Source organism: Mustela lutreola, chromosome 2, assembly GCF_030435805.1.
Source record: "Mustela lutreola isolate mMusLut2 chromosome 2, mMusLut2.pri, whole genome shotgun sequence".
Taxonomy (NCBI): Eukaryota; Metazoa; Chordata; class Mammalia; order Carnivora; family Mustelidae; genus Mustela; species Mustela lutreola.
Genome location: NC_081291.1, coordinates 42961734 through 42985516, shown reverse-complemented (window position 1 = coordinate 42985516; position 23783 = coordinate 42961734). Strand labels below are relative to the sequence as shown.

The following is a 23783-nucleotide window of genomic DNA, read 5'->3' as shown; positions in this document are numbered from 1 at the left end:
GGGATTTATTTATATAGTTTTTTCTTTCATTTTCACACAATTCTTACCTTTTTATTTTTTTCCCTCAAAAATAGTCTGTTAATCATTCATATTTTACTCTATACTTCTAATGTAATTGCTTTATAAATCTGAAAATGCATAATTTACTTGTAAGACTCTAAATTTGATCTTCTCTCCTCTAGAATTATAGGACTTTAGAATAATTTAAATCCAGTCATCTGTCTCAATTTTTAGGATAAGGTACACATGCTTTTTAGTATTTGTGTTTCTGAAGTTTGTATACATTCTGACCAACCCCTACTGACCCCAGGATAAAGGGTAAATTTTAGGATAAGGTACACATGCTTTTCAGTATTTGTGTTTCTGAGGTTTGTATACATTCTGACCCACCCCTAATGACCCCCAGGATAAAGGATCCATATCCATATGACTCTGAAACCCTTCAGTATCTACAATTCTTCAAGAAGATATTGCCAAAAAGAAGCTGTCCACAGTTTCCTACATAAGAATTTACTCTACAAAGATTTTGGTTAGAATCATGTGATGTTGGATACCTTAAGATTAGGGAAAACAAGATACCAAAAGTGGAAGCTGGTCACCAGTGATCTCATGCTGCACAGGCAAAATACGGTAATGAAGAAGTCATTTAACCTTCATCACAGTTATGGATAAATAACACCCTTAACAGTAAAGTAGTTTAGGTTTTCCATGATTATTATTTATGGAAAACATCATTAATATATATCAATTGCTCGTTCTCTAATGGGCATTCATTACTGAAGCTAAGCAGGATGGTAGGATCTACCTCTGAGTACAAACTATGAGTAGAAAGTGCCTGTACAATTTCTTGTAGGAAGTAATTCTTCATGCTTTCTGCCCCAGACTTTTTGACCAAGGTGGCGTAAGTTTCACATGATATAGCCACAGGATAATGCCATCTCCATTAGCATGTACCTCCAGGAGATTTCACTGAGAATGAATGCCCTGAAGAGCTCTGAGGCCCACAGCCAACTGCATAATCAGGAAATAAACACAGGGGCCTGGAGAATACCTGTTACTGCAGTATAATTAAGCCACATCCAACCAATGTATTTAACTTAATTCTCATCCCATGAGGCAAAGCAGACACTATTTTTCCTCCCAGGTTAGATATAAGAATACTGAATCACGAATTTATATTGCTTTCAAAGATCATCCACTTCTGGGACGCCCACGTGGTTCAACTGAGCGTCCAGCTCCTGGTTTCGGCTCCGGTCACAACCTCAGCATCATGAGGCTGAGCCCCAAGTCAGGCTCCAGAGTCTGCTTGAGATTTTTCTCCCTCTGCCCCACTCTCTCTCTAAAACAAATAAGTGTTTTTTTTTTAAAAATCACCCACTTTTAAGTATCAAGACCTAGAGGATAGTTTCACTTAGAAATAAAATATAGGTTTATTTGGGGAATGTGAGTATGGGATAACTGGGTGATGGACATTAAGGAAGGCTCAGGATATAATGAGTACTGGGTATTATATAAGACTGATCAATCACTGAACTCTACTTCTGAAACTAATAACACACTAATAATATGTTAGTCGATTATATTTAAATTTTAAAAAGGATAAAAGAAATATAGGACATATATAAGTTGGTAATTAAATTAAGAATGTGTCATTATTTTACTCAACATTAAAAAGTTTGTAAAATGAAACCTCCATTGTAACACTTACTTGGAACTATAAATTCTATTTCTTCTGACATAGCAACTCCCAGTTTATTAGAAGCAAAGCAACGGTATTTCCCTTGGAAGTGAGATACGTGCCCCTCATTTGGGATCTTAAAGGTTCCTGAGTTGTTAGATACAATTATCCGAGAGTCAGAGAGATCAAAAGGCTTGTCATCCTTAGTCCACGTAAATCTGTAAGATAAAACTAAAGTAAATAATCCTGAAAAATCAAAACATATTTCTTAAAGTAGTGAGAAACAAATACATAGCAATGATAAAACCAAAACATTTTATGGTAAAAAAAATTTTTTTGATTGACTGTATAACAGAATACCAAAAAATTCTCAGAAGAGTCTGAGAAATTTTACAAGTTGCTATATACTGAATGTTTATGTCTCCCCCAAATTCGTATGTTGAAGCCCAATCCCTGATGTAACAGTGTCTAGAGGTAGAGGATTGGGCAAGTGATGGTCATGAAGGTGGAGTTCTCATGGATGGGATTAGCACCCTTAAGAAGGAGAACCCAGAGAGCATTTTTGCTTTCTTCGGCCACGTGAGGTTAAAACATGAAAACAGCTGTCTATAACCAACCAAGTGGGTCCTCATCAGACACCAAATCGGTAAGGCCTTGATCTTGGTCTGCCCAGTCTCCAGAACTATGTGACAAATGTACATTTGTTGTTTAAACCACCCAGTCTGTGCCATTTTTATTATAGCATGCTGAACTAAGACCAACCCATAAAAAAGCTATAACAACTAAGAAAACAAAAACTGCAGACAGGTTTTGTTCTGTTCTTTTTAAAGTTACTATTTTTTAAATTTTTTCATTTGGAAAGGTATTTCACTAACACTTTGAAGACTGCTTTTTTTTTTTTTAATTTTTTATTTTTTATAAACATATATTTTTATCCCCAGGGGTACAGGTCTGTGAATCACCAGGTTTACACACTTCACAGCACTTTGAAGACTACTTAATCCAAAAACATATAATATGTCATCATATGTGTTATGTGAAGAGTTCACTCAAAATTAAAAAAAAAAACAAAAAAACAAGTACCATTAAATGTGGTCACATTTCCTATCTAGATTTTTAGACATATTAGTAACATATTTGAGACCACAAAAATATAAAGGTTTGAAAACTGAGTTTTTCTGATTATTACAATGCTACTAAAGACAGTTTCTATGACAATATTATTTCCTGTCATATGATTACTACTGAAGTTACTTAACAATTTGCATTTTTCCCCTTTTATAAACAAACCGTGGTAAACAACCTTAACATCATTTATTTTTTGGCACTTATCCAAATATTTCATGAGACCAATCTCTTAAAAGTAAGAACGACAGACCAATAACATAAGAAAATTTTTATAGCTGTTGATAAATGTTGCAGAATTGTATTCCAGAAAAAAAAATACAGTGTTAAATTCTCACCCCAGTGTGGAACCATGTCATTTCTGTGGATGAGGTTATAAAAAGTTTTTTAAAAAGTTATTAATCTAATAATGACTTTCCAAGTTGATTTTATTCAACATTTCATATATGAATTATCCATGCAAATTGTGGAATGTTTCAGGACACCATTTTCTTACACTAAACTATCTGATTATTCTTTCACCAGGAATAACAAACCTTTGTGAGACACAGTTTTTTTTTTTTTTTAGGAGCATATCTGCCTTCTTCCCAATTCCAGTTCTTTTATGTCTTCTCTCTATGGGTGTTTTATGTTTTACCGGCTTTACTTACAAAGAACACAAAGAATCTATTTTTTAAATTCCAGTATGTTGAATGGGATCACTTCACCTATACAGAATTAAACATTTCCACTTGGAAATATGTTACATGTTTTCATTCATTGAAATCTTCTTTCCTCATCCTAGGCAAAACCTTATAGACACTGCCCCCAATTTAAATCCCACATAGTTCTTGTTACATAGTATTTGATATTGTTTTTGTCGATGTTGCTACCACTAACTGTTAAGACTGACGGATTTTTTTTTCCTTTTGCTATTGTGATGGGATTTTTCCTTCTTGTTTCCCAATAAACAATTGGGAAACAATAAATAACTGCCTTATATGCAAATCTAATTAAACTTTTTAAAATTTATCTTTAATTTTTAAATCAACTTACAATTAACCACTTCAGTGTAGCCCTTTGTATTTATAAAAGCTTGTTTTTATCCAGCAAATAGATAGAATAACAAATTCCATGATAATAATAATAATATTATTATTATTAATATTATTTAATATTATTATATTATAACATTTAATATTATTTAATATTATTAAATATTATAATATAATAATATTAAATAATATTATTAAATAATATTATTTGATAATATTATTTAATAATATCATTAAATAATATTAAATATTTAAATATTGTTATTTAATATTATTTAATAATATTATTAAATATTATTAAATAATAATATTTTCTCATATGTATAGATTTTATTTTCTTGCATTATTGTATTAGACAAGGGTCTAGGAAAATAAGTAAGAGTGTTACCAGAAGACATTCTATTCTTATTACTGAATTTATTATAAATGCTAGTGGTATTTCATAATTAAATTCATACTGGTTATAGACCTAATAAATTTGATCATTAATCATTTCTGACGATTGTAGGGTATTATCTTCTGATATATAACTCAGTTCATTACTATTTATCATAATATTGACTGATCCATATTAATCCAGCCATAATGATTGACTAAATTCTTCTTCATATAATTCTATCCACATTTACATATACTAATTGAATATATTCCATTTGGTAAACTATAGATAATAATGATAATTTAAAACATTAATGATTCATTAAGAATGATTTTTAAGGGGCGCCTGGGTGGTTCAGTGGTTTGGGCTGCTGCCTTCGGCTCGGGTCATGATCTCAGGGTCCTGGGATCGAGCCCCGCATTGGGCTCCCTGCTCCGCGCAGGAAGCCTGCTTCCCTCTCTCTCTCTCTCTCTCTCTCTCTACCTACCTCTCTGCCTACTTGTGATCTCTGTCTGTCAAATAAATAAATAAAATCTTTAAAAAAAAAAAAAAGAATGATTTTTAAAATATCAAATTATCAGGTAATAATAATGTTAGTCACAATAGAACTTCAAATAATAAATTTTCCTTAAATATGTGTCTTAGTATATGGAAGAGAATCACACAAATCAGTAGAAGTATGTAGCTTTGTTGCCCATTTTAGAATCATCTACATTAAAATATAAAATTCTCCCTACAGCTTCTCCCTCTTCACTCCCAACATACACACTTTCTTTCTCCCTTCCAAAGTGTGGGAGGCATTTTGAAAAAACTTCATCACTGATTATGATCACCTACACTAACAATTAATTAATAAAACACTAGATAAAATATACAATGCAGTTAGCATTCAGATGACTAAATATTTCTATGATAACTTAAAAAATATCAAGTAACAGCCTACTCACTGAATAAAATATGTGTCACATTAAAAAAAGTATGTGTCACATTTAAAGACATGCAATAGTAAATATGTACAGAATGTCATTTATCAATGTGTTAACTTTCAGGGGCACCTGGGTGGCTCAGTGGGTTGAGCCCCTGCCTTTGGCTCAGGTCCTGATCTCAGGGTCCTGGGATCAAGCCCCGCATTGGGCTCTCTTCCTCTCTCTCTGCTTGCCTCTCTGACTACTTGTAATCTATCTCTCTGTCAAATAAATAAATAAAATCTTTTAAAAAAATGTATTAACTTTCAGCTTAACAAATGCTACCTTTCACTAAGCAGAATAAAGGATCTTCTGGACTTTGGCTACCTTGTTCACCTGTAAGGAATTATCAACTATTTCCATGAAATACATATTCCATATCATTACATATATATTCCATATCATTACAACTAAAACCTACGTTAAATATTTAACATAAGGCAATTTATTTTATGGTAAAAATGATTTCGACTTGCAGAAGAACATACGTAAACCAAACTTTATTTTCATAAACATAGCTAGTATTTTTTTTTTTTTGGCAACTCTTAACTTTAATCATGTGTAGTTTTAGAGTTCAACAAGCTTATGATGGTCAAAATACAAAGAAATTTAAAAAGAGATTATATACATATAAACAATTATTTCATTTGCAAGTATACTCACATTGGTTCCGGATTTCCTTTAGCTTCACATTCGATTTGAAAATATTCATCAAAGGGAAAGGCAACTTGCACTTTTGATTGTTTTATGATTGTTGGAACCTGTTGAACTAAATATCAAAATATGTATATGAAGATCATGGTCTTCAAATATTAGGTCAGCTGAATTTAGCTATAACAAAAATACTTGAAATCCTATACTGATAAGAGAACTATAAAAAAAATGTGAAGTACAGAACAAATCTGATTTCCTCATTGAAAAATATATTTTATTAGTTAATTGAGGTTTGCTCTTGGGTCATTTTTTTTTTATTCCAGTGTAGTCAACATAGTATAATATTAGTTTCAAGTATACAATACAGTGATTCAACAATTCTACACATTACTCAGTGTTCATAGTGATAAGTATACTCTTAACTTCCTTTATCTGTTTCACCCATCCCCGCCCACCCACTGCCCATCCGGTAACCATCCCTTTGTTCTCTATGGTTAAGAATCTGTTTTTTGGGGGGCCTGGGTGGCTCAGTGGGTTAAAGCCCCTGCCTTCGGCTCAGGTCGAGATCCCAGGGTCCTGGGATCAAGCCCTGCATCGGGCTCTCTGCTCAGCAGGGAGCCTGCTTCCTCCTCTCTCTGTCTGCCTCTCTGCCTGCTTGTGATGTCTGTCTGTCAAATAAATAAATAAAAAATTTAAAAAAAAAAAAAAAAGAATCTGTTTTTTGGTTTGTATATTTTTTCTTTGTTCATTTGTTTTCCTTTTTAAATTCTGGAATTTAAGAAGGAAAACATATGGTATTTGTTTTTCTCTGATTGATTTCACTTAGCCTATACCCTCTAGATCTATCCATGTCACTGCAAATGGCAAGGTTACATTCTTTTCTGGATGAATTTATATATATATATATATAAATAAAATAAATAAATATATATATATATATATATATATATATATATATATAATCACTTCTTCATTCACCTATCAATGGACACTTTAGGTACTTCCAGAATCTGGCTACTGTAAATGATGCCTCAATAAACACAGGGGTGCATATATCTTTGCAAATTAATGTTTGTGCTTTCTTTGGGTAGATACCCAGTAGTGGAATTGCTAGATCATATGGTAATCCTATTTTTAACTTTTTTGAGGAATCTCCATACTGTTTTCTACAGTGGCTACACAAGGCTGCATTCCCACCAACAGTGTATAAAGATTTCTTTTTCTCCACATCCAACACTTGTTGTTTCTTTTTTTTTTTTTTTTTTTTAAAGATTTTATTAATTTATTTGACAGAGAGAAAGATCACAAGTAGGCGGAGAGTCAGGCAGAGAGAGAGGAGGAAGCAGGCTCCCGCTGAGCAAAGAGCCCGATGCGGGGCTCGATCCCAGGACACCGAGATCATGACCTGAGCCGAAGGCAGCGGCTTAATCCACTGAGCCACCCAGGCGCCCCCAACACTTGTTGTTTCTTGTGTTTTGGATTTTTAGCCATTCTGAGAGGTATGAGGTGATATCACATTGTGGTTTTTAATTTGTTGATGATTAGTGATGCTGCATATCTTTTCATTTATCTGTTGGTCATCTCTAAGTCTTTGGAGAAATGCCTGTTCAAGTCTTCTGCCCATTTTTAACTGGATTATGCAAAATGTATTTAATTTTAAAGGACATACTTCACTGATACCGTTTCATTTCATGTTGCCAAAAGTATTCATTTTATTTAAACCCAGATAAAGAAACAATTTGTAGAGCAGAATAAAAATTGCCATATCGTTACAACTTTAAAATCTCTATTTTTAAATTACTGATATTTACTCTATGTTGATATGTGCATATATATTTTTATTTAATTCAGTCATTTTGACAGTTTTTTTTAATTTAATGTCTTAGGAAACTAAGACATTATAATTATTTTACCACTTTTCCATTATTTATTCTCATTGTTTTGTGATCATTTCTTGGATAATTTTCTTATTATTGGACATTTGATTTTTCTTTCTTTTTTCTCTTTCCAGGTAACATGTACTTCTATAGGCATTTAAATTTTTCAAGCATATTAAGTTTTTCCTTTATTGAATTAATGACTTATGATAAATTTCTAAATAGTAGTTACACAAATAGTATTTACTCTGGATAAATGATAATATCATTTCACAAGAGGATATTAACTATAAACAACACATGAGTATACAGTTTCCAACATCCTTGCCACAAATGAACACCAACCTAAAAATGATAAAAATACTTTGCTAATTATTACAAAGGAAATTATAACATCCTCATTCTATTTTTATTTCTACTTATTGCTTTTATTAATAAATGCTTTTCCCTAAGCTTGTTTATTGTTTGTCATTCCCCATTTATAAATTATCCTCTCAGTATTACTGGGGGCTTGGGGTTAGTTTCTTCCCCTTAGAATTTAGCAGCAATCATCAGCAATAAAAATAAACAATGGTATTTTTAAATGGATTCTACATATTCAAATATCTCCTCATCTTGCGATAAACTTTTTTAGTGTCTCAAAGTTAAATAACCTTCAACACAAACTTAAAAAGTAGGCAGATGACTTTGTTTCTCACTAAGTGAAGCAGCTGGATGAGAATTATGTTCATAAAATAAGTGTACTAATGCTGAAGATACGGACATGGTTAGGTTTTGAAGAGGGACACAGATGATAGGTAAAGATCTACTGTCTGTGAGCACTCAATAGTTTTCAAACTGATGCATTACCATTTTAGTATTCTTACAACCTCTAGTAAGGAAAGGGACAGCACTGAATTCATAAGGAAGTATAAGCGATTCAGCAGTAGGAAGCTGATTTCAGCAAATATGTTTTGAGAAAAGCAATTTGCAGAAATGCACTGAGCCTGATTAGGTAAGTAATATTCCACAGTGGAGTTACAAATAGAGCCCTAAACCCAGTTACACCGAGCCAGACCATAAACCACTGTATTTTCTCACTTGTAAAGTTAGGAATTCGAGCTAAATTGTTCTCAGACTTTTTGGTCTCAGGATCTCTCTACATTCTTAAAAACTAGAGGAAGTCCCAAAGGGCATTTGTTCATTTGATTTTTATCTAACAATATTTACCTAATTAGAAATTAAAACTGAGAAAACTTTTAAAATTTTATTATTAATCCATTTTAAATAATCCATTTTAAATAATCTTTTTTTGTTTGTTTTTGTTTTTTATTTATTTAAATAATCTTATATGTTAAAATAATTACCTATTTTATCAAGAACATGAAATATAATGAGAACAGTGGCATTGTTTTTACATTTCGCAAATCTCTTTAATATCTTCAGAGAAGGCAGCTGGATTCTCACATCTACTTCTACACAATCTGTCACAAAAGTTGTTCTGCTTAACTATATGAAGAAAATCCAGCTCTATACAGATAGGTACTTGAATACTTCATCATCCTTTCTGATGATTGTGGACATGCTTCTTAAATAGTACACCAAAACTCATTATGTGGTAGTTTCTCAAACATTGACTACAATATAGAATCTGAAATCATATCAATGAACTTTTCATATTCTATTATACTAACATGTTTTACCCATGATTTTTTTTTAAGATTTTTTTTTCAGTAACTCTATGCCTAATGTGGGGCTCAAACTTACAACCCCAAGATCAAGAGTTGCATGTTCTACCCACTGAGCCAGCTAAGTGCCCCATCCATGGCATCTTTTTCACCTAGGTAGAATTTTGTAACATTATGCAATAATCACTTAGAAAAAAAAAAAATACTGTTTCATGGACCCTGAGATGTCCATGGATCATTTTAAGCATTGATGGCCAGCCTAGAATAATAACTGAAAGCTATTTTTCCAATTCTAAAAAAAATTTTTGGTTTAATGAATCTGATCATTGAGCTTTACTAGTTTAGGTACATGGGCCCAAGTTCAGTCCTTATCCATCGGATATTCATAAACATTTTAACAACATGCAAAAAAAAAATCATACCTTCATGGACATTTACCTTGTTTCTGATTGCTACCGCTTCTAAGTAGAACAAGTCTTGAGCTTATTGCAAATTCATATTATTTAAATTTTATTACAGTTATAAAAGGTGAGGGATGATGTACAATAGTAACAGTCCCTAAGATACCAGCTAATAACTTGTGAACAACTTTTTTATTAGAACATAATTCTTCCTTAAATTTGCTAAGGTTGTAAAGTCTCAGCAATAATGAATTACTCAGGGAATGGAACTAATAACCTTTGAGTGTTTATAAGAATATATATTCTACATTATAAATCCTTTCCTCCATAATTAGGCCAATTACAGATATACCAGACTCGTTGACATTCACACTGGATACCTGTCTTAGTTGCATTTACTAGTGAGTGCTCTGGAGCACTGAAATGAATGGTTAATAATATTCAGTTCCTCTGAAAACATCATTAATATTTTATAACAATTTTTGTCCAAGGACATTACAGAATGAAAATGCATAAGTAACTGAGACAACAACCAGAATAAAAAAAAATGTGTGTTACGGATTAATATAAACTTTTAAATTTTTTACTACTGATGAACTAAATGAGAAAAGAATGAAAGGAAATGTATATTCTAAGGGAACATGATCAGGAATCTGAATCAGGAATCCCAGTGCATCTTTGTTGCTACCAGGGAAAAAAATGTAAGATTATTAGCCTCCTTCTCACAAGGATCACCAAGAACTTTGCTCTCAATTTGGCACTGCACACTCAAACCAAAAGAACATACTGAAGATGAATAATTTCCAGTTCTTGACTTGAATGTCTACAACTAGGCTAATATATATTGTGTGTAGACTAAGAGATTTCAGCTTGATTTAAAGAGAACTTTAAATCTGTACATCTACAGAACAAGTAGGTGAAATTCCTCAAGAAGAAAGAATATCCAAGAGAGACTCTGTCAGGACAATGGAGAAGGAATTCTCACTTAGGGGTGAATTCAAAGGGTATGGCTGCCCAAAGTGTATGATGTGAAACGGCTATATGAAGTCATTTCAGGTGCCCCTTAGAAAAATGGTTCAAAAACACATTATATTGTATAGTCAGGGACTTTCTTTTCTATTCACTTTCAGATCAAGTACTTCAGAAGAAAAGTTTCAGTTCAGAATTAGCAAGCCTCTTCATATTTATTCAACTTGCTGAGCTCAAGTCTAATTGTCTAAAGCTTAGATGATATGCAAAGGTCATTTCCAAGGCTAAGAATCAAATAAACAAGCACTGCCTCTTGTATTATAAATCTCCAAATTACATATAGAAAAGACAGGAGGAGGGCGTGTGGGTGGCATCTGTCTTAGGCTTAGGTCATATTTGAGGGTCCTGGGATGAAGCCCACATTTGGGTTTCCCGATTCTTCCTGCTCCTCCCCCTGCTCCCCCCCTCCCCTGCTGGTGCACTCTCTGTCAAATAAATAAATAAAATCTCTTTAAAAAAAAAAAAAAAGACAGGAGGGATAATACAGGAAACATATGGATAAAGATATCTAAATAACCTCTCAAGGGTCTTTTATATTTCCTGTCCTAACAACACAAGGGGAATTCCCCATATCTCTGTTACACAGCTGATACAGTATTACATAAACTGTTTGTAAACGTATTATTTTTATTATTTTATGTATTTCAAGATATATATTTCCATAAAACCAATGACTAACCTCTGGATATGTATGTCATAGATATTTATGTATGTCAAGATATATATTTCCATAAAACCAATGACCTAACCTCTGGTTATGAATTCATAGTATGTAATGTCTAGATTTTCAGAGTTGTTATCATCTTATACTTTTAGTTGTATTTCATTGGCTCTTCAATATTTAATTAATTCTTTGTTTTCATTCTTACATATACAACCATTTTGAAAAAAGATACAAAATGTATTCCCTTCCTTTTTATCATAATTGGTTGAATACCACTAATTTCTGAATCATAACACTCCCTAAAATAAATTAATGGAGTATATAAATAACAGCCATTGGTAATATTGAAGAGTATCTTATGTGGCAAAGCACCTGATCTATAATTCATGTGTGCCAAGTTTTCACAAGAAGAGTCAAAAAGCCTGAGCTGTAAAATAATTATAGCAAGCAACCAAAGACAAGACAGTCAATTTTTTAAAAAGGGAATGATGAATTCTGATGACAGATTGCTGGAAAATAAATACAAACATAGTAGAAAAATCACATCTTCAAACTACAAGTATTCTACTTAAAAATGAAAATGCAAGTAAGAAATTCCATGAAGTAGGTATTGAATGCTGTCATTTTACCTGACAGTGGTATATCCATGGCTGTAGAGAATTTCAACAGAAGACAAATTAGAGATACAATTAATCCTCTTCCTCCTAACAGCATCTCCATTGCTCTTCAGGATGGAGGCAACTCAGGAAGAATGAAAATTGTAATGTTTCCGTTGACTTTTGGTTTAAGGCTGAGAAGAATGTAGTTCACCTGGGAATTCAAAAAACAAACAAAATGACATATATTTTAAGTTCTTATACTCTGAAATGACCCCTTAATTTTTTTTTACAGATTTTATTTATTTGAGAGAGAGCACAAGCAGAGGTGGTAGGTTGTAGGGGTAGGGGTATTCCTGGGGGGGGTGTAGGCAAGTGGTAGGAGCAGGCTCCCCACTGAGCAGGGAGCAAGACGAGGGCTCCATCCCAGGACCCTGAAATCATGACCTGAGCTGAAGGCAGATGCTTGACATACTGAGCCACCCAGGCACCCCTGACAATAAAATTTAAACAAATGTTTCTGCTGCAATAATTTTCCTCTTGATGAAACACTTTACCAGTAACTCCACATAAATATTATTATTCTTTCTATATGCTTTATTAAAGGACAGGTGATATATGCTACAGTGTAAACGATGACCCATTCCAGTGAACTATATTTTTTGGCCAGATGGATTTTTGCATCAAGGCACTCTAGTACATTCTATCAGGGGTGGGTGTCAGTGCTATGAGAACAACTTCATTTACCCCATTTTGTTCAAAATGTAGCTCTTTTTCAAACAATTCTTTGGATCGGGCAACTAACCCAACTTGAGTCATTTATGAAGCATCACAAATCTAACTGCTGATTTTTTTTAATAGCTTATTTATTTATTTGATAGACAGATCACAAGTAGGCAGAGAGCGGGTGGGGGAAGCAGGCTCCCTGGTAAGCAGAGAGCCCCGATGCGGGGGCTCAATCCCAGAACCCAAGATCACGACCTAAGCCAAAGGTAGAGGCTTAACCCACTGAGCCACTCAGACACCCCCGTTGATTTTTTTGACAAAATAACTTTTCATGTTCAAGGTTATGACACTAATAGAAAGTGAACAGCAAGATACAGGAGTGGAAGACATGAAAGACAAATGGATAAGGATCAGCCACTCTAACATTTATAAATTTGGGTTTTGTTGAAGCAGAAAATAATTATCCTCAGCTACTTTACACTTAAGCGGAATGTTCATTCACTCCATATTGTGTAGAAATAAAAAATAAAATGTCAACTTTCGGGGAGCCTGGGTGGCTAAGTGGGTTGAAGCCTCTGCTTTCAGCTCAGGTCATGATCCCAGGGTCCTGGGATCGAGTCCCGCATCAGGCTCTCTGCTTGGCAGGGAGCCTGCTTCCTCCTCTCTCTCCGCCAGCTTCTCTGCCTACTTGTGATCTCTGTCTGTCAAATAAATAAATAAAATCTTTAAAAATAAATAAATGTCAATTTTCCTTAATGTTCTCAGATCATTTCAATTTTATTATTAAACACCATGATAATAGATATCTAAACATTGTTTATAACATATATTTAAAATAAATTTGCTCATAATGTGATAGTTTTTCAGGGGCTCAATTTTCTTTTTCCATAAAAATCAATTACTCTATTCAATTACAACTGGTTCAAGAAATTAATGAATATAGAGTCAGATAACCCATCAACTTTATACATTTTTTAATTTAAATTCAATTAATTAACATATAATGTATTACTGGTTTCAGAGGTAGAGGTCAGTTATTCATAAGTCTTATACAATACCCAGTGCTCATTACATCATGTGCCCTCTTTAATGTCTATCACCCAGTTACAGCATTCCCCCACCCCACACCCTCCAGTAACCCTCAGTTTGTTTTCTATGATTAAGAGTATCTTTGTCTCTGTCTCTGATTTCATCATGTTTTTCCTCTTCTCCCCTATGATCCTGTTTTGTTTCTTAAATTCCACATATCAGTGAGATCATATGATTATTATCTTTCTCTGACTGACTTATTGCACTTAGCAAAACACCCTCTATTTCCAGCCCTGTTGTTGCAAATGGCAAGATTTAATTTTTGATGACTGAGTAATATTCCACTGTGTATAGCTATAATATATTCTTTATCCATTCAGCATTCAATGGACATCTGGACTCTTTCCATAATTCGGCTATTGTGGACATTGCTGCTATAAACATTGGGGTACAAGTGCCCCTTCAGATAAATTCTTCAGGTGAATACTACATTTATATCTCTAGGGCAAATATCCAGTAGTGCAGTTTCTGGGTCATAGGGTAGCTCTACTTTCCATTTTTTGAAGAAACTCCATACTGACTTCCAGAGCGACTGCACCTGCTTGCATTCCCACCAACAGTGTAAGAGGGTCCCCCTTCATTGCATCCTTGTCAACATCTGTCGTTTCCTGTCTTGTTAATTTTAGCCATTCTGACTTGTGTGAGGTGGTATCTCATTGTGGTTTTGATTTGTATTTCCCTGATGGTGAGTGATAAGGAACAAGTTTTCATGTTTCTGTTGGCCATTTGGATTTCTTTGGAGAAATGTCTGTTCATGACTTCTGCCTATTTCTTGATTGGATTATTTGCTCTTTGGGTGTTGAGTTTGGTAAGTTCTTTATAGATTTTGGATACTAGCCTTTTATCTGATAAGACATTTACAAATACCTTCTCCCATTCTGTCAGTTGTCTTTTGGTTTTGTCAACTGTTTCTTTTGCTGTGCAAAAGCGTTTTATCTCGCTGAATTCCAAAAGTTCCTTTTTTGCTTTTTTTTTTCCCCTTGCCTTTGGAGATGTGTCTAGTTAGAATGCTATGGCTGCCACAAAGGTTGCTGCCTATGTTCTCCTCAAGGATTTTAATGGATTCCTGTCTCACATTTAGGTCTGTCATCCATTTTAAGTCTGTTTTTGTGTATGATGTAAGGAAATGTTCCAGTTTCATTCTTTTGCATGTGGCTGTCCAATTTTCCAAACATCATTTGTTGAAGAGATTTTTTCCATTGGACATTCTTTTCTGCTTTGTCAAAGATTAGTTGACCACAGAGTTGAGGGTCCATTTCTGGACTTTGTATTCTGTTTCATTGATCTATGTGTCTGTTTTTGTGCCAGTACCATACAATCTTGATAATTCCAGCTTTGTAATAGAGCTTGAAGTCCAAAATTGTGATGCCACCAGCTTTGGCTTTCTTTTTCAGCATTCCTTTGGCTATTCAAGGTCTTTTCTCATTTCATACAAATTTTATGATTATTTGCTACCATTCTGTGAAAAAAAATCAATGGTATTTTGATACAGATTGCATTGAATGTGTATATTACTCTAGGTAGCATAGACATTTTCATAATATTTGTTCTTCCAATCTATGAGCATGGGATGTTTTTCCATTTCTCTGTGTGATCCTCAATTTCTCTCATAAATATTTTGTAGTTCTCTGAGTACAGATCTTTTGCCTCTTCAGTTAATTTTATTCTTAGGTATCTTATGGTTTTGGTGCAATTATAAATGGGATTGGCTCCTTAATTTCTCTTTCTTCTGTTTCTTCATTAGTGTATAGTAATGCAACTGATTTCTGTGCATTGACTTTATATCTTGCTACTTTGCTGAATTCTTATATAGGTTCTAGCAATTTTTGGTTGGAATCTTTTGCACACAGGGTATCATGTCATCTGCAAAAGGAGTTTGACGTCTTCTTTGACGATTCAGATGTCTTTTATTTATTTATTTTTGTTTTTGTTTTTGTTTTCAGATCGCTGAGGCTAGGATTTCTAGTACTATGTTGAACAGCAGTGGTGATAGTGGACATGCCTACTGTGTTCTGGCTTTGGAGGAGAAGCTCTCAGTTTGTACCCATTGAGAATGATATTCTCTGTGAGTTCTTCATATAAGACTTTTATGATACTGAGGTATGTTTCCTCTATCCTTAAACTGGGAAGAGTTTTAATCAAGAAAGGATGCTGTACTTTGTCAAATACATTTTCTGCATCAATTGAGAGGATCATAGGGTCTTACTTATCCTTTCTTTTATTTCTGTCATGTATCACATTGATGGATTTGGAGATGTTGATCCATCCTTGCAGCTCAGGGACAAATCCCACTTGGTCATGGCAGATAATCCTTTTAATGTACTGTTTTGATACTATTGGCTAGTGTTGTGGTGAGAATTTTTGCATCCATGTCCCTCAGGGACACTGGTCTGTAATTACCTTTTGGGTGGGATGTTTGGTTTTGGGATCAAGGTAATGCTGGCTTCAGAGAAAGAGTTTGGAAGTTTTCCTTCCATTTATATTTTGTGAAAGAGCTTCAAAAGAACAAGTATTAATTCTTCTTTAAATGTTTGGTAGAAATCCTCTGGGAACCTATCCAGCCCTAGACTCTGGTTTATTGAGGATTTGTGATTATTGCTTCAATTTCCTTGCTCTTCTTATGGGTCTCTTCAGGTTTTCTATTTCTTCCGGATTCAGTTTTGGTAGTTTATATGTCTCTAGAAGTGCATCCATTTCTTTCAGACTGTGCAATTTGTTGGCATATATTTGCCTTGCTCATTCAGAATTTAATTTTTTGTGTCATTTCTCTTTTCTTTTTGATAAGTCTGGCCAGGGGTTTATCAGTCTTATTAATTCTTTCAAAGAACCAGCTCCCAGTTCCATTGACCTGTTCTACTGTTTTTTGTTTTTGGGTTTTTGTTTGTTTGTTTCTATTTCATGGATTTTTGCTTTAATCTTTATTATTTCTCCTCTGCTAGGTTTAGCCTTTTTTTTTTTTTTTTTTTTTTTTTTTTTTTTGCTATTCTTTCTCCAGCTCCTTTAGGTGTATGGTTAGATTGTGTATTTGAGGCCTTTCTTGTTTCTTGAAGAAAGCTTGTATTACTCTATACTTCCCTCTTAGGACCACCTTTATTGCATCCCAAAGGTTTTGTTTTCATTTTCACTTGTTTCCATGAATTTTTTTTAACTCTTTAATTTCCTGGTTGACCCATTCATTCTTTAGTAGGATGCTCTTTAGCCTCCATGCTTTTTAGTTCTTTTCAACTTTCCTCTTGTGATTGAGTTCAAGTTTCAAAGCACTGTGGTCTGAAAATATTCAGGGAATGATCCTAATCTTTTGGTACCAGTTGAGACCTGATTTGTGACCTAGTGTGTGATCTATTCTGGAGAATGTTCCATGTGCACTCAAGAAGAATGTGAATTCTGTTGCTTTAGGATGGAATGTTCTGAATATATCTGTGAAGTCCATCTGGTCCAGTGTGTCATTCAAAGCTTTTGTTTCCTTGTTGATCTTCTGCTCAGATGATCAGTTTATTGCAGTGAGTGGGGTATTAAAGTCCCCTATTATTATTATTGTATTATTGACATATTTCTTTAATTCTGTTACTAATTGGCTGCTGCCATTGTAGGGGCATAAATATTTACAATTCTTAGATCTCCTTGTTGGACAGACCCTTTAATTATGATATAGTATCTGTCCATAATCTCTTATTACAGTCTTTGGTTTAAAATCTATTTTTTCTGGTATAAGGATTGCCACCCCAGCCGTCTTTTGATGTCCATTAGCATGATAAATGGTTTTCCATCCCCTCACTTTATTTTATTTTATTTTTTAAAAAGATGTTATTTATTTGGCAGTGCCTGGGTGGCTCAGTGGGTTAAAGCCTCTGCCTTCAGCTCAGGTCATGATCTCCGGGTCCTGGGATCAACCCCGCATTGGGCTCTCTGCTCAGCAGGGAGCCTGCTTCCTCCTCTCTCTCTGCCTGCTTGTCTGCCTACTTGTGATCTCCATCTGTCAAATAAATAAATAAAATCTTAAAAAAAAAAAAAAAAAAAAGAATCACGGGGGGAAACCCCCATGAATTCTATATGCTATATTCCTCTAGCTTTGGAATTTTGCAGTTCTCAGTGATCAGTAAACTTGGTCTTGGCTGGATGTTCTTGCACCTTTTTGGGAATGGGCTTGTTGCCTTGATTCTAGTGTCTTTGCTCCAGGCTGAATTGCACCACCCCTGCCAGTGGGCCAAGCTAAGATTATTCTATGTGACTTTTTGCGGCTTTAGAGAATGAGAATGAAAATGGCAGTCTTCCAATCTTCAGCCACAGAGCCAAAAGCTCAGAGTCCCACTCCTCAGTGTGCCCTCAGGGAAAAGCAGTCAATCATTCCTGTCTCCCTGGTCTCCATCCGTACTCCGTGCTCACCCAGCCTGTGACTGGGTGTTTGTATCTCCGGAATGGGATCCCTTTTTGAATCTCCAAATCCTGCAGACTCCTGCACACACTCATGCCCCTCAACCAGGGGGAAGAAGAAGGGGAGTCTCACTGTTTCTCCTGCTTGCTAGGCCCATGCTCAGAGAGCAGTTGCCTGCCTACGCCAGGGTTGGCTGTTTATGGCAACCCCAAACTGAGAGCCCACTCCTGGGCCCACTGATTGCAGCTGGCTTCCCCACTCCAATGCCTGGAAACTCTGCCACACTCAAAAACCCCCAGTCTTCCTAGATTCTGAGACCACACTGACCCATCTAGGGTTCTGCCCCTGCTTCACTGTCTGAGCGCCTTTCATGCAGGGACGTTCCTCACCAGAGCAGACTTCTGAACATTCTGATTTTGTGCTCCATTGCTATATCACTGTCCAGTAGCCAATTTATGAAGGTTACCTCTCCCTTGCATTTTATCTTCCCATATATTGCCTCAGATTCACGTCTCCTCACCTCCTACCTTGCAGAAAGTGGTTGCTTTTCTATTTGCAGAGTTGCAACTATTCTTTTCTTAGATCTCCAGTGGAGTTCAGAAGTGTTCCAAATGATCTGGCACCTATGCAGCTGAATTTCTGGGACCAGATGCAAAGGTCTCCTACTCCTTTGCCATCTTGGACTCTCTCAAATTTATTTTTCATTCCAAGTATTGAGGCTTTTTGTTTCCTTTGTGTCACTTTTATCTGAAGAGATTATGCACTGGCATCTTTCATATACATGTAAAATACTTTATATTTAAAATAGTAACTAAGGCTGCTATTCTACTGTTTTATTTATAACTTGGAGAATGCAGAGACAAAAATCCCATTTACATTTTAATTTGAAAAAAGTTATATATGCATCATAAAGGAAAATACTCCCATCTCATCCACTCACCCCCTCAAAAAACAAAAGTTGAATTAGAGTAATGGCTTTATTCTGCATTCTCCGATCTCAACTCACTCATCAGTAGAAACGGGAATTGGGAAAAAAGAATTATCATTATGTGGTTCAGAAAATTTCCTCAAATGAAAAATAACTTACAATGGTAATTAAAAATATTTTCAAATGTATCACTGCATTGACTGACACCTACTTTCTTGATAAAATGAATTATTCTAATCAAATGTGGAAAAATTATTTATAAAAATCAGAATGTTGCTTAACTACAAAACCTGAATTCTGCACATTTATACAAAGTTGGGAGATACTGACCCATACAGAGATTTCTAAATGAAAAATTGAAAGAAAATATTAATATCTTATCCTCTAAATTTTCATTTTCCTTATTTTAAAAAAAATATTTATTTGAGAGAAAGAAAACACGATCAGGGGGAGAGGGGCACAGGGTCAGATGGAGAAGCAGAGTGGGGAGGAGAGAAGCTGAGTAGGGAGGCCGACGAGGGCCTTGATCTCAGAACCCTGCTTGAGCTGAGCTCAAAGCAGATTCTTAATCGACTGGGCCACCCAGGCCCCCCCTTCTCTCTTCTTGAACACTTTGATAATAGTCCTCTCAATTCATTATTTATAGTTACATGTCACTCTTTACCTGCAATCTATTACTTAATATTTCATCCCATTAATATTCAGTGCTGATTTTTTTAAGGACGTTTCATATTATTTGTTTAATGATCCTGTCTTCTATTTGTTAGGAGCAGGCCTTTCAAAACTATGATAGTTTTAGGAAACAATATTTCCAGATTCATACATCAAGCTATAGTGTAATAGAAAATAAAAACACTAGATAGCCCACTAACTGACCACAGACTCAATTTCGATTAATCTCCTGATTTAGGCTAGTGAGCCCAATGGTCTCTAATAGCCATAGTAAAACAGCTTGCAGACACTAATTCTTAAATAGCGATGATCTGACTTTGGAATTTTAATGGTTTTAACTAAATGATCTTGATGAGAGAAATTCTCTCCCATAAAAGGATGCCACATTGAACCCTGGCTTAAAATAAGGCTATAAATTAAAGGACGTAACACTGACGACACCAACAGTTTCCAGAATACGGAATGGTTAATTCTACATCTGACCTATTCTCTTGCAGGGATTAGCTTCAATTTACCTGAGACTTATATGTTAAGAGGCTGTTACATAAAAGTCATTGGAAGTTAAAATGTGACTCCTTGCAAGTAAGACTCCATTAGGTGATGATGATAGCCCCCAAATAGCTTTCATATTAAAAAGAGAATGTCAGTTATAATTTCATTGTCAGAATGCAAAAGGGCATACTGTTTAGTAATTATGTTTTGCAACAGTAAGATAGCAATAAAATTATATTCCCATTTATCTTTCTTCAAAGAAAATGAACCTAATGCCATACACCAGACCTCAAAGATAAAAACAATTATTGGAACTTAGGATGGAAATGACAGTAAGACAAGAACAAAATAACACTAAAATATTTTGAGGCTTAGTCACATAAAGCTGATATCTGATTGCTTATGTTAATGACATTATCTCAGATCCAAAAAAGAATCAATGAATTTTCATGGATTTAATCTTCCTTCTATCCCAGCTCATCCTCAGAAAGAAGAAACCCATCTCTGACATCTAACTCAAAAGAAAACAGATGTCATATACAAGTGACCCTTCCTGACTGCCTTAGCTTGTCCAGCATGATAATGTGATAAGGATTAAGAATACAATGGTTCTGAGACAGAACAGAAACATGGACATGCACAGACCTAGTTCTAATACAACAATAAAGAAATAAAGCTCTTTGTTTCTCCCAAATAATAGCCTCTAATATACATATATCACTAATATTATAAAATGACCTCATGGATCCCTCTGATGTCCTTATTTTATATTTTTTTAAAGATTTCACTTATTGGGGCGCCTGGATGGCTCAGTGGGTTAAATAAAGCCTCTGCCTTCAGCTCAGGTCATGATCTCAGGGTCCTGGGATTGAACCCCACATCGGGCTCTCTGCTCAGCAGGGAGCCTGCTTCCCTAATCTCTCTCTGCCTGCCTCTCTGCCTATTTGTGACCTCTCCATCTCTCTGTCAAATAAATAAATACAATCTTTTTTTTTTTTTTAAAAAAGATTGTATTTATTTATTTATTTGACAGAGAGAGGGAGAAAGCACAAGCAAGGGGAGCAACAGAGGGAGCCTGATGTGGGGCTCGATCCCAGGACCCTGGTATCATGACCTGAGCTGAAGGCAGACACTTAACTGACTGAGCCACCAATGAGTACCCCCCATCCTAATGGTTTTTTTTTTTTTTTTTAAGTTGCATTGTGGTAAATCTAGAAACAACTTACTCCCTTAACTTAACTTCATCTTCTGCTTTTAGAAATAGAAAAGAGAGTTGGCTTATCCTCTGTTCATTCTACCTATCCATTCCAAGTACATGCAAAGACACTAGAGTCCAAGCGTCAGCTAATAGGAAACAGTGATATAGAGTGCATAAGAACATGAAAAATAGAGTTAGAATAGCATAGGTTCAAAGCCATCACTTACTACCATGTGGCCTTGGGCAGTTTATCTAACCTCTCTTGCTCATCTCCACAAATGAATAGAAGAGTTTCAGCCCTTCAGCACACTTAGAAGTGTTAAGTGAGATAATGCATGCTTAGCACAGAATAAGAAATGAAATATGCTACTAGTAGTGACAGTGATGATAATTTTGTCGTTACTGAAAAATAAGTAGGATATAGCCTCCAGTAACAATTTTCTGATCCAAAGAGTATGGTTAATTTATACAGCTTATATTATAGTTACAAAATCCAACAACTTAAAAAAATAAAAGCCTGTTCACTAAAGTGTTTAGTGGTGAAATTTTATTGATTTAAAATACTCTAAAAAAAGGGGTGCCTGGGTGGCTCAGTTGGTTGGACGACTGCCTTCAGCTCGGGTCATGATCCTGGAGTCCCAGGATCAAGTCCCACATCAGGCTCCCAGCTCCATGGGAAGTCTGCTTCTCCCTCTGACCTTCTCCTTGCTCATGTTCTCTCTCACTGTCTCTCTCTCAAATAAATAAATAAAATCTTTAAAAAAAAAATATTCTAAAAAAAATTTTTTTTAAGGTGGGGTATATGGTAGACTGATGACAAAAAGTCCTCAGTTCTTCTCCCCTCTTGTCTCCAAGGGATTGCATATAACTTTACAGGTTCTTCCACCAAGAAGCTATTTCCTCACTTCTTGAATCTGGCTGGCTTTCAATCAATGGAATGAGCTCTAAGTGTAGGCCTCAAGAAGAATTGCACATTCTTGCTCTCAGTCTCTCTGTCTGTTTCTAGAACCCTACTCGGTCTGCATTCAGCAAGTCTATTGAAAGAGGAGAGACATTACTCCATTACCTTCTGTAATCCTGGCCAGTAGGCAGGCAGCCACCAAATGGGTAAGGGCACCCAACCCAGACGAGCCAGTCCCAGATGTGCTACCAGCTGAACACGGCTACAAAAGCCAGCCCGGTCAGTGTCAGTCTAGACTGGTTAAGATCAGCGGAACCATCTGACAAGTCTCAGGATATGCCATCCCCAAACACAGCACTTTGGCATATGGGATATTTTAAGATGAAGAAATTCAGAAATGGAAAGTGCAAGAAGGTCTCTGACCTTCCCCTGCAATAGGTCTAAAACCCTCGTATGAGAGATGCGCTCCTTCCTTCTGCCCTTCTAGGTGATATGCTACCCATACTTGGAGGAAAAGGAGCATTCTTATCTCTGAAGATGGAGAGACACTGAAATGAGTTTCAGTGAGCAGGTCTTGCTACGGTTTCCATAGCTGACTACATTTGGCCCAGATTCCTTTTGTTCTATCACATTTTCCACAACTTTCTGCTCTTCATAAAAATCTAGCATAAAATACTTCTTCAGGTCCTCATTTGCTTCTGAAGACTTCTATGTCACATAAAACTTACATTACATAAATTTATATGCTTCTCCTTGTTATTCTGTCTTTTGCTACAGAGACCCAGCCAAGGACCTAGACGGGTAGAAGGAAAAAGGTATTTCTCCTTCTCTATGCACACGAAGACCCAGCAGACTTAGAAACAACAGTAAATGTTTCTTGTGTTAAACCAGTCGGTTTCAGCATGTTTTGCAATGCAGCCACAGCTAAGTGATATGGGGACAAAAGGATACAAGAATCCCTACCAAGCTGATAATTACGGAAGCTGCGTAATGGACATATATGGAGGTTCTTTATACTACAGTCTCTATTTTCTGGTATGTTTTAACATTTCTATAATAAAGACATTTATAATGAAGCTATTCAGTCTGTTTGAATCAGAAATAAGCCTGAAATATTCCAGTGCAATAAGGAAATTCCTTTAGCAAATGGTAACCAACCCTTACTGGCATATTTTTAATATAAAAAGAGAATATAGCCAGAAAGTCTCTCTTAAGACTACCATGCTATCAGACCCCTTCTGTTTGAACTACATTCAGAAAAGTTGAGGTCCCTCCGAATGTGCTCTGTGTTCTGTGTATGTGTTCTGCATGTCTAGCACAAGTCCATAATTAAACA

The 23783-nt window shown here is 35.2% G+C and overlaps 1 protein-coding gene across 18 annotated transcripts in view; it reads right to left on the bottom strand.

The window, feature by feature from the left end:
* CHL1 (cell adhesion molecule L1 like) overlaps positions 1–23783 on the bottom strand; it is a 218951-nt gene that overhangs the window by 79921 nt on the left and 115247 nt on the right. For all 18 annotated transcript variants that reach the window (XM_059161531.1, XM_059161520.1, XM_059161528.1 and 15 more), the window contains 3 exons: positions 12103–12283; positions 5845–5950; positions 1709–1896 (listed from right to left, as the gene is read on the bottom strand). In XM_059161531.1, the coding sequence (XP_059017514.1) occupies positions 1709–1896; positions 5845–5950; positions 12103–12193 (385 nt within the window). In that variant the 5' untranslated portion in view covers positions 12194–12283. The remainder of the gene's footprint in view (positions 1–1708; positions 1897–5844; positions 5951–12102; positions 12284–23783) is intronic.